Here is a 12,509-nt window from a genome sequence, read left to right as displayed (position 1 = left end):
CGTTATACTAGAATCCTATTAATCAATAAAGAAAGAAAATGCTAGACAGAAGACTCTCATAGTGAAAGGAACACCTCCATATTGACTTTAAGACACTTTCTTATAAAGCACCTAAACAGTTTAGCAAGTAAGATTGTTCTATTAGCTGAAAAAACTGGTGAAAATGATGCCTCATAAAATAAGTCTTGACTGCTCACTTTCTGATGTTAATTAAATTATTCGGATTAATAGTCTTTTTTGTTGTTGTTCTTCATAACTGAAAGATTCTACCCTCAGGAAAGATTGTGTCATCCTATCCTGTCAGGAGCAACCATATTCTCTGAATCAGCTTGGCTCCACTCTGATTGGAAACAACCACTAGAAGATTGTGGCCATTCTGAAAGAGGGCATTTTTGTTAGTGGGTACCCTTACAGCTACATTATCACTGAGAATAATACAAAATGACAGCTATTGTGAAAGAGGGCAGTTCATTGTGGAATTCTCAGAAGAAGAAAATTATCCTTCATCTTTGATAAAAATGAAATTTTCAGTTATGAAGAATAAACACTAAAAATGACCATTAAGCCTAAAATAATTATTGAATTGTACCAAGTCATGAGCTTTCAGTGAATTTCAACCACATGTGATCATTCAGGACATAAAAATGGCCTGACAAGGTTGCAAGGTGAGTCTGATGGGGAAGAAATAGAGGCAGCTCCCTTCAAATAACCTCAGAAGGTGGACATCAGAGCTATCAAGGTCATATGGTATTCTCTGGCACTCCTTTGTGAAAAACTTTGGGGATCGGAAAAAAACATAAAAATGGCCTGACAAGATGCTAAATTTCTTAAAGAACCAATTTTTTAAACTAATTTTAGTCCAAACTAAGTAACAGCTTTACTTTCAAATTCTCAGAAAATTCATCTGGTACCCAAAGAGTAAGTGCTGTAATTTTTAGCAGGATACAATGTATTCTTCATACATAAAGCATTCTGACTCCTCCTTTAATTCCAAAAAGTAAATCATAATTATGGAACTGCAAGTAGCAGTTAATTCTGTTCATTATAATCCAAATATGTTACAATTTGTTCATTGACATTCTAATACCTGGTACAAAAATATCAAATAACAATTGAAGATCTGCAGTTCTTCCTGCAACATATTTTTAAGTACTGGATTTGATAATCTGAATTAAAATCATCAGAATTTCTGAACCTCTTAAAAAATGACTGGATTATTTTAATTTGGAAAGGAAAATTATATACTTTTTTTCTGAATCCAATTAGATGCTGATGTCTCATCATACGCAAACATGAAACTAAAACTAAAATTAAGTAATATCTATAGACAGATGTGTTTCAACACTAAAGAAAGTAATTGTAATTATCCATGTATTAGATTCAAAAATATTTAGCTAGAGCCAGCCTCTTGTGAATCAACCATAGAGTCAGAATTGCAGAAAAATTCATTGCATTCAACAGCATGCTGAAACTTTTACTTTGATTCTGTAGCTTGAGTTTGAATAACCATAAATTAACTTGGCCCTTGAACTAAACATGGGCTCTTTATTTTATATGGTTAATGAAAGCCAAAGCAGTAAGTAATTTCTCTGTATTTCTATGTGGGAAAGTTGTTTTGTTGCATGTTTCTTATGGATTTAAGTGGTAATTATAGAACGATTTGGAGATTCTTTCCTAAAGCTTGATTTTTAAAGTTAAAATATTAACAATATGCAATATTTAGTATACGATCATGTTAACTAGTACAATATTAAGCATTTTAAACACCTTTTTAAAAGCCTTTTAAAAAAATGTTTGAAGTTAGTGTTGTGTCACAACTGGCAAGCTCCCCCCCCCCCAAGAATGGGAAAACATGCTGAGGAAAAAGCAGCAGTACCTTCGAAACGTTTTGATGGCTTGTAAGCATAATTTTTTACAATCATCTTAATGAAATTCATGCACTGGACAATGAATCGCTCAAAAGCAACTCCTTCACCAGCCTCTGTGAAAACATAGCTTACAGCAAACTCCAATGATCTCTGAATCAGAGGGGTGAATGAAAAAGGATGTTGGTCCAGGAAGTCCAAAAGCTAAAAAGTGAGGGAAGAAAAACATATGACTTAATTCATACACATTTTATGTGCACAAAGGACTTTCATAAACCATCTTGCAAAAACAGGAGCACATTTATGTAATATGCAAATCTAACAACAGTTGGCCACAAAAATTAAATTAAAACAAAATCACCTTTATGGTGCTTACTGATTCATTCATTTTATCTGTTGGTGTTCTAATTCTCATTTCCAAAGCAATGTTTTGTTAATAAGGATGAGAGTTTAAGGAACCATGTACTTTTTCAACTATTCAGTGCTTTATTATTGCTAAGTAACAATTCACAGATGTAAGAACTGATTTTCCCTAAAACAAGAAAAAAGATAGCCCCCAAATTAACAATATTCTTATTAGTAATCCACGATTCATACCTATTTCCAACCATATTTAAAGTACTGAACATTTACTTCCATTATAACTGAATAATTTTTTGTGTAAAAAAGGTGCGAACAAAGGGATCTTCAGTTTCTTTCCCCCACTCCAGTCCAGGCATTTGTTCCTTTAAAACTTAGCAATTAGTTATATAAACCATTTTAAACTATGTATTTTCAAAGGTGTCTCTGCAAGGTTGGGAACTTTTTAAAATGAAATCTGATTCTTCTTTGCAGGGCCAAAGGCTGGGCCTGTTAACAAAAGGCTTGCATAAGCCCTATTAGTGACTGTAATCATTCTCTACTCTGAAATGCTTTGTAAGCGGCAGCAATGGAAGTTGTCTACTTGAATAGGGAAAGTTAAAAGTCTTCCAACTCAATTTGTTCAGTGCTGTCTCTGCTACTGCACTCTAAATGTGCTTTCAACAAACTCAATCTCAGCACAAGATTAGACTTTCATTCATTTTCTATCTGTAGCAAGTTTATTCAGAGTTAAAGATCACAGGAAACCAAGAAAGATAAGCACAATAGGGGAAGAGACAAAAGAAGAAGAGAGACTAGTTTCCTATATGGATCAGGCTTTGTTCGTGTATAGTCTTCTCCCCTGCAGTATACAGGTTATGTTTTCTTCCATGAAGCCTTTGACTCCATAAGGATTAAAATTCTGAAGTGTTCTAAGTTACCTAGTTTCCTGGCCATTACTCTAGCATTTTCTCTTCAGTTCCTTCAAATTTCTTTAGCACTCCAAAAATGACTGAGTCATAAATATTGTTTGCAGTTTTCTTGTAACTGTTTTGGTCCCAGGATACAAGAGCAACAAGGTGGGTGAGGCAGTATCTTTTATTGGACCAACTTATGTTGGTGAAAGAAACAAGCTTTCGAGCTATACAGACAGGAGCGGCGCTAGGGGTTTTGGAGCCCTAGGCGGGGGTCCTTCCACGCTCCTGGTCATCGTCGGCAATTCTGCGGTGGGGAGGTCCTTCCACACTCCCAGTCTTCAGGGCACTTTGGCAGCGGGTCCCGGAGCGAGTGAAGGACCCGACACAGAATTGCCGCCGAAGACCCGGAGCGCGGAAGGACCTCCCCCGCCGCCGAATTGCCGCCCCCCAAATCCTAGTGCCCTAGGCAACCGCATAGGTCGCCTAAATGGAAGCGCCGGCCCTGTATACAGAGCTCTTCTGTAGTCAAGAAGAGTTCTGTATAGCTTGAAAGTTTGTCTCTTTCACCAACACAAGTTGGTCCAATAAAAGATACTGCCTCACCCCCTTGTCTCTGAGTCACATAAGGTCACCTGAGCCCAAAAGGCTTACATCCATACAATCCTCAGGGAGGCTAGTCTGAAGAGAATGAATTGCTTCTTTGCATCTACCAAGAAAATAAATGAAAGATGGATTTGGGAACAGTCCCCGTACTCTCTGGTTGTTGGGGTTTGAATGAGAATGAAAGATATATGAATGGTTTGTTTGCAGGAGACATCAAAGAACTATTGGCCTAATTTTCAGAGGTACTGAGTGCCTGTAGCTTGACTTCAATTGGAACTGCAAGTGCTTGGCACCGCTGATAATCAGGCTCCATGTTTAAGTAAGAAGTCATATGGGCCAGAAGATGGAATCCTCAAACACTGGGAGTGTTAGAGGTGTTGCATGTCTGAAAGATGATGCACCTAAATCTACTAAAACTGTCTTCTGGCATAAGCACGAACTCCTTGTGCAGACCTAAAATACTAAATTGCAGCTGAACAGTATGGGTTGTTTTTTGTTTGTTTGTTTGTTTTTAAGTAAATTAATCAAGAACAGTCACTTACTTAATATGATCATGATTGTTCTTATTTTTTACTCACAACCCACATTTTCAAGTGAGTCCAGATGTTTAATAAAGAAGACTGGAAAACTGTAAACAATCTCTTATATTAACCTCCTACACTGATCAATATCACAATACTTTTTTTAAAATATGTCTATCAAGAGCAAGCCCCGAAACAGTGGCTACAAATTTTACTTTTGAAATACACTTTATTATCTAAAATAAAATTAAATGTATGTTACAGTCGTGTCCTGAATAAAGCAGATACTCTTCTCTTTAAAGGAATACATGTTTTCAAGATTATATTTTGAGAGAGTGAAGCTATGAACTGCAATTAACTGCTTCTTCACAGTATATAAAACATATGAGTTTTAAAGAATATATATTTAACTTAATGTGGATCACTCATTCAAAAATATTGAAAACTCCATTCTAGTAATGGAATTGTGAACTTGAAACTTACCACTTTAGTGAACAGAATAATAGTCTTTTCTAGACGGTCTCTGCATACATTTTCTGTTCCTATACTTCTACCTGGTAAATCACAGATATTTAACAAACATCATTTCTTAATCTTCACTTTATTTCATGATATCCAAATTTGGAAAAATTATCTTTGGAGACACAGCTCACTCTTGCTGTCATATCTTTCTAATTGCAGATAAAGCAAAGTGAACAAGTAGCACTATCGCAGATGAAATTCAGTGCTGACAAATGCAAGGACCCAAATACTGGGCATACAGCTACTTCTAAATTAGCTATAAAAACTCAGGAAAGAACATGATCATCATTATGGACTGCTCTGTGAAAAAGCTGTCATAAAAGCAAACGACTGCTAGGAGGGACAAGGAAGGGGATAGAAAACACTTACAAGTTGATAATGCCATTATTAAAAATCCATGGCACACCCTGGGCATGGAATACTATGTTCATTTCTGGTTGCCTTATTTCAAAAAGATATAGCCAAAACAGAATGGATTCAAAGACTGATTACAAAAACGATTAAAGGCACAGAGACATTTCTGTATAAATATACAATGATAAGACTGGGACTCTTTAAGGAAGACACAGTAGAGGTATATGAGACACAATGAATCGTATAGTAAAGGTAAACTCTGTGATAATTTACCCACTTAAGAAAAACAGCATCATCCAATGAAACTGAAAAGCAACAAATTTTAAAACTAGTAAAAGTAAATGGATTTTTAAAAAGCACACAAGACACAATGAACCTATGGAACCCATTGCCACAAGCTATCATGTATGCCAAGGTCTTAATAAGCTACATATATAGAGATATCTACATAAGAACGTTCACTGCTAGATCGGACAGGCTAAAAATCAAAAGATATATTAAACACTCATGTTTCAAAGCATAAGCTAATCATTAACCAAATGTCAGGAATAAACTTTCCCTATAGGTAGATTGTTCTCTAATTGTCCCCTACAAGGTTTCTTGTACCTTCCTCTGAAGCATCTGGTACTGACATTGTCATAGACAGGATATTGGACTAAATGAACCACAAATGCATTTGGACAAATGTACCTGAAAAAAACATCCGTCACAATATTTCCTGTCACAGTAAATGAAATTTGAGATTAAAACTACTGACTGTTTCATGATAAAATTGGAGGCAGTAATCACAAATTCTCTCCCCTTTGACATTTTTCAAAACTCATCCCTGGCACCTTCGAAGGAAAAGCTTAAGATGGCTTAGTTTCTTTTTACATTCCATGTACGTAACTTTTTTTTTTCGTATGTTTCCTCTTTGTTCTGCGGTTTATATGGGAGATATTGCCTTTTTACTAATATTACTATTAATTCTTGACTAAATCTCTTCTTTTCTCTCTCTCTTTTTTTTTTTTTTTGGCAAGAGGACTTTGGTTATTTGGCACCCAAAATTAAGATCTGTATTATTACTGAACATCTTTTCTGTACACTAGGATTGAGAAGTGCATTGAAATACACAGTTTTGTATTCATGAGAAAATGTCAAAATGCCTTTGACACCAACTATTTGTTTAAATATTAGAGGTAGGGGGAATCTTAATATTATTAATGTACCAGAAGAGGACAGCATGCTTGAGAAAAGTACTTACTACATTCCAGAAACTGTTTTAGTCGCTCAAATACTGCATGTAGAAATCCCTGAAAAATATCAAAGTCACATTTCTTTAAAAAGTGAAGCCCATTGTGGACTGTATGCAGGGAGGAAAAGTATTATTTGCATACAAAAGATATAGGATTTCACTAAAGATCCATCAAACTGAGAAGTCAGTTCAGAAGCAATTGCAGAGTTTAAAATCATTCCCTACATTACTTCATTACTGTTAGAAAAATTAAATACAAATATAATGAAAGTAGATTTTTCTATCTGAATTATATATTTTATATGATCAAAAGAAAATTGTGTATTTTTAACTATTTTTCATTCACAATCCAATCATTTCTCAAGGAAAATAACAAAATCGCTGCTGTAGAACTACTAATAATGACGATCTTCCCCCTTTGAACCTCTCCCTTTGTAAGCTAACACTTTATTGAAAACAAGAGGTGAGGGTTTTCTCCAGTGAATGAAATTTCAGTAAATCATACTTAATCATGAAGCTATGGCTAAATCCTGTGGTTATTTATGAGTAAAAAATGTTGCCTTAGTGATAGAAAGAAATTAGACATTTATTTAACATTACATCAGTCTCAGGCTAAGCACTTCAATAAACTTAAGTCATAAAGAAACATTACACTGAGATTCTAAGTGCTTAGAAGCAAAATTACTGTAGGTGTTATGACCCCTGAAAATAAAAATATGTCCTGTGACCTGGCAGAGTAGCTCACTCCATTGCCAATTTATACATAATTCATTCCACCAATAGAGTGTGTCTAATATACTCTTATGAAATCCAAAATCATAAGAAATTTCTCCATCACGAGCGGTTGCACCTTAGCATTCACAGCATTAATGAGAGATATCATACACATTGATAAATGGGTATGTAGCACTGAGCAAATGACTAGCCCAAATACTGATACTGCAAAATAAACATAAGCCAGATATAAGCTTGATAAGCACTTATAAAATGAATGGTTATTTTCACCCATTAAAGTATGAGCACCTATAAACATATTTATTAAAGTAATTGGACAGTTTCTCTAGCTGTTGCTCATAAAATTACACAGTTTATAATTACACATCAACTACTTAAATAAACTGTTCTTCAGGTTTCAAAGATTCCGGAATTCTAAATCTAATAAGACAAGTGCAAAAATACCACAAAAAGATGTCATTTGAAATGGTTCTTTCAGAAACAGTGAGAGGCTCTGAAGATGCAGTATAGATCAAGTAATGAATAATCAGAGGGAATTCAACTATTTGTATGAAATGTCAGTTCAATCAGGAATCCTATTTTCAATGGATTTGATTATGCCTACCTGCTGGCTTCTTGCCAAAAATAAATATCAGGAGGATTGATTTAAATCAGCAAGCAGCTAACCTTGATTTAAATGATCAATTTACTCATGTTTTGCATTTGTACTTTTAAGTTATTTTCCTAAAGAAAGGTTGATTCTTATTGGTTGATAACCATTAAAACATGCTGATTTGCAACTAAATATCACCTTTACACAAAATCTGGTGCTTCTTTTAGATAACCATTTATTTAATCAATATCGTAGCTTAACTTACATTTATTCAGATTCTTATTTACTAATTTTAATCGTGTTAGAAAATGGCAAATGATGCATTTCTTGTTCATTAGATAAATTTTTTACTTGCTATTTGTGTCAAGCTCTTTTGGGATGGAAATTCAAATTCAATTTAAAATGCACAAAAACAATATCTAAAAATTGTTTTGTTATTAGTTAATAAAACTACCTAAAATGTTCTGGATACACACACACACACACACAAAGTAAATATCAAAACATGTTCTGCATTTAAAACTATCTGATTTATTAAACAAAGGAAGTAATATCTGCAGTGAATTGAAGTGATTGTTCCTAGTCAGCATGTCCTTAAAGATTTTAAAACTAGTAGATCTCATCCTCTCACATCTAGTTTTTAGTCATACTTTGGAAGAGAAAAACAAGCTTTCCTGCTTTTTCAACTCTCATTTTGTTTCTTAATTTTAAATTAACTAGTGATTGAACTGAACTAATTGAATAAACTGAAATTAAGAAAATACTCTCTCTGCACCTGTGGAAGAAGCTACTGCTGTCAAAAGCTGGTTTTGCCCTTCAACAAACTCTGGTTCCATGCGCTTATCCAGGCACTCAAACCACTAAATTGGCTCAATGAGAACAGGATATCTACCAACCCAGACCACACGGATCAACAGGTTTGGGTGGCAATGCTCTGATGGTGGATAAAGCTGGAACATGGCCACTGAAGTGTCCCTTTTAAACTAATTTTGTCATCTGTGGTGATAGTGATTGATGTTTTGGGGCACAATGGCCTCCCACTGTGTCCCAAGGCATCCATGGCTCTGTTTCTTTTTTCTTCCTTGGCTCAGAGAAGGAAGAACATTGCTGAAAAACGGAGTCTTCCAAGGACTCAAAGGGCGTGCCAGTGAAGCATGAGCCAATCTCCTGATTACATAATGTTGGTTTTATGGAACACGAAGGGTTCCTAAAGTGTGTGGCTCAACACGGGTCTCAGCATCAGACTCAATAGCACAAGACAATTTAATGGAATCCCTGCATACTGAGCTTTCTCTGGGCATGGAGCTTGTCTTGCTACTCATTCCAGACAAACAGAACACAATAGGGACCCAGTACCTAGTTCTCAGCCAGATAGATGTCTAAGAACAAAAACCCTGGCAGCAACTTTTATGAGGTGAAGTTTAAAGCAGCTTTGTATACAGGAACTTGCATACAGTGCTCAGGAACATGCTTCTCCCCAGTTAGAAGGCACACCAAGTTCTTTAATTACTGGCAGACAGTGCCATCACAGGATGGGCACAGCTGGAAAGTAATAATTTGCTTTTGGATATCTTAGTTAGGTCCACAATGTCGCACGAGTGCTCATAACCCTGTAGCTCCGAGGAGAAAGGGACCACCAAGTCAAAGGTTTGGGTGTTACCCTAATATAAGTATTTACGACTACTAAAAATTGTTGGGCCAGTTTGAGTTCAAATTGTATACTGCAAACACCAGAACTTAAAATATATACCCAATTAATGTTCACTTATATATACACTGTGTGTAAAGATAATAGAAATAGAAAACCACAACAGGTACAAATCATCCATTTCCTTTTTACAGAAGTATGCAAACACAGAATTTCTAAAAACACCTGACTATTCGTTTTTAACACAGGCATTCTACATCTCAAAAATATAATCGACAGCAAAAACAAGATGACGAGCTTTATAAAGATTAATGATTCAGTATACAGTCTGCTATGACATTTAGAGAAGTCTCCTTGTTACAAGCACATGAGAATTCCTAGGTAGCTCTTTAGTCTGTTTTATAGTGTGTTGAGAAAAGACTGTTCTAGAATTCCTGCATTGTAGTGGAGATCTATCTTCTTAATGTAGTGTTGACAATAGAGGTTCTGTACACTCTAAAAGAAAAAACATCCATCTCTGAGGCCACAACAGCAAGATCCTACCCAGTTCATGATGCTTTACCTGAGGCCCAGGTCTTTAATTTCCTTTATACTGTTCTGCTCATTTAATTGCTGCTGAAAATGTGTTCTCTTGATTGTGTATGTAAATTCAACTTAAATAATTCACTCATATGACTGTATATTGTCCTTTTCTTTATTGTTCCGTCATTAGGATATTCATTATATTCTTTAATCAGAGGACCTCAGGGTACTGTCACTTTAGGTCTCTTGGGCGGTACTTCCTGTGCCTATTCTCAACACTGCTCCCTGGATGTACCTCTGTAAGGCCTCCTAGTGGTATTGTGGGAATATCAGCTGCTCCAGGCTCTGCAGACCTGGGTTCTAATCTCCAGGTCCTTACATGGACTCACTCCAATTTGTTCACATCTTTCCTAAATTATGGTGCCTAGTATTGAACTGGGTACTCCAACTAGGGCCTCACCAGTGCCAAATAGAGCAAGACAATTACCTCCTGTGTCTTACATAAAACATTCCTGTTAATACACCCCAGAATCATATTTGCCTTTTTTGCAGCTGCATCACACTGACGATTCTCATTCAGTTTATGGTCCACTATAACCCCCAGATCCTTTTCAACAGTACTACCACCTATTCCCCATTTTGTAGTTGTACATTTGAATTTTCCTTTCTAAGTGAAATACTTTGCACTTGTCTTTATTTAATTTCATCTTGTTGAACTCAGATCAGTTCTCCAATTTGTCGAGGTCATTTTGAATTTTAAATCTGTACTCCAAAATGCTTGCAACCGCTTCTAGGTTGCTGTCATCTGCAGATTTTACAAACATACTTTCTACTCCAACATCCAAGTCATTAATGAAAATATTGAATAGTCCCAAACCAGGACTGATTCTGCAGGACTTCACTAGATACGCCCTCTCAATTTGACAGAGAACTACTGATCACATGTTGACTACCAAGTTTTTTAAAAAGCCAAACCAGTGACTTGGTGGAAGTCACTGATTGAGCACCTGGAACCAGGATCCATTGAAGTGCTGAACCAGCTTTTGACAGCAGTAGGTGTAGAGAGAGTACTTTATCATTTCAGTTTATTCAGCTAGTTCAGTTAAATGACTATTCATTCAAAACTAAGAAAATGATGTGGGAGTTGAAGCAGAAAAACTTATTTTCTTCTTCCAATCTATAAATAAAAACTAAGTGTGAGAGAACGAGATCTACTAGTCCTCAAAACCTTAAAGAATATAGTAAACGAACGCATTATTAACCATTTTCTAATATAATTTTAAAAATTAAAAATTAATAATCTGAATAAATGTAAGTCAAGCTGTAATTGCTTAAATAAATGTGTAAAAATATAGTGCATCCTCCTGGTTACCAAAAAAAAGCACCAAATTTAGAATAAAGGCTATATGTAATTGCAGGAATACTGTGCCGAATGAGACCCAAATACCAAATGTAAAGTCCCAAACTTAAATATATTAACATGGCCAACTAAACACAATTTCTTTTTTAAAAAATCCTATACTAGAGAAAGGGGGACTTCTTCAAACTTAGAGATTTTTTTAATACATATGGACTTTAAGCTTTAAAACAAAGTAGTTTTTTTGTTGTTGTTAAGGTCCTCATCCAGAATAACTCTTAACCATGTGTTAGAATACTTTGTTGGAACAGGGCCTTAAATGTTATTCCCTCAGAAATGTCAAGCCAATCCACAAAGCAAACTCTAGGAGACTGTGTAAATACTGAGCATTCATTTCATACAGTCATAAAAGAGTTCTTGATACTATGATGAAGAGGCTGTGATTGTAAGGACATACTGTTATATAATTGGTAGCTCTGTCCATTAATTACTGAATTATGGAAAGCAGCAGGAACACATCTTTATAATCACAAAAGAAAAATCTGTTTTTATATCCCACAGTTTATTTGGCAAGGCTTCTTCCTATTGTACGAGAAGTCTGATAGGAGCTACACACTCACTAAGTTATGTGAGTGAAACATACCTTATGGAAATGGTAAGATCCCTTGTCTTAAACACTGGGGTAGGATTTAGGACAGCGTAGCCTTACAAAATTTGCTATATTTTAGCAAAAATGCATTTACTAATTATGTAATTTGGCAGCCCTTCTTTGAATAGTACTGGAGACTCCCTTATCCACTAGATCTGGTATCTCTTAATTTTGAAGTATGTCTGAGATGTGTAAGGTGACTGCAGGAGGATAACATATAGAAGGGCACAATCCTACTTGCTAACAAGAAATAACATTCTGAAAGTTTGGTCAAATACTTGGTTGGTATTATATTGCTGGGGTTTACATTGCTGAATGTGTAGTAACCATGCTTCTGTGCACTAAGACAGAAAGTTAAAAATAATAGAAAAAAAGACAACTGAAAAAAATGATGAACATATATGGTTTACTGGGAATTCCTCTTAGGGAGGAAGCTGTCTACATATATTTCAATGGCTCTGAAATCATAGAAAATACTTGAAATTTTAAAGACAATCTGTCTCTCTCTTCAGGTCTGGAAAAATGAATGCTTAGATCTGCAGGCCCTATTCTGAAAACCTTATGTAGTAAACAGAGCTACTGGTTAACACTCACTATATTAGGGTTACCATATTTCAGCAAGCAAAAAAGAGGACGGGAGGAGCCCCGCCC

The 12,509-nt window shown here is 35.5% G+C and overlaps 1 protein-coding gene across 5 annotated transcripts in view; it reads right to left on the bottom strand.

The window, feature by feature from the left end:
• IPO11 (importin 11) overlaps positions 1–12,509 on the bottom strand; it is a 253,163-nt gene that overhangs the window by 192,451 nt on the left and 48,203 nt on the right. For all 5 annotated transcript variants that reach the window (XM_034773322.1, XM_034773326.1, XM_034773323.1 and 2 more), the window contains exons 9-11: positions 6,365–6,413; positions 4,729–4,799; positions 1,877–2,069 (exon numbers count right to left, since the gene is read on the bottom strand). In XM_034773322.1, coding sequence (XP_034629213.1) covers positions 1,877–2,069; positions 4,729–4,799; positions 6,365–6,413 — 313 coding nt within the window. The remainder of the gene's footprint in view (positions 1–1,876; positions 2,070–4,728; positions 4,800–6,364; positions 6,414–12,509) is intronic.

This window comes from Trachemys scripta, chromosome 6 (assembly GCF_013100865.1).
Source record: "Trachemys scripta elegans isolate TJP31775 chromosome 6, CAS_Tse_1.0, whole genome shotgun sequence".
In the NCBI taxonomy this organism is placed as follows: Eukaryota; Metazoa; Chordata; order Testudines; family Emydidae; genus Trachemys; species Trachemys scripta.
The sequence above is the reverse complement of the archived record's forward strand: the minus strand, read 5'-3'. Positions and strand labels throughout refer to the sequence as shown.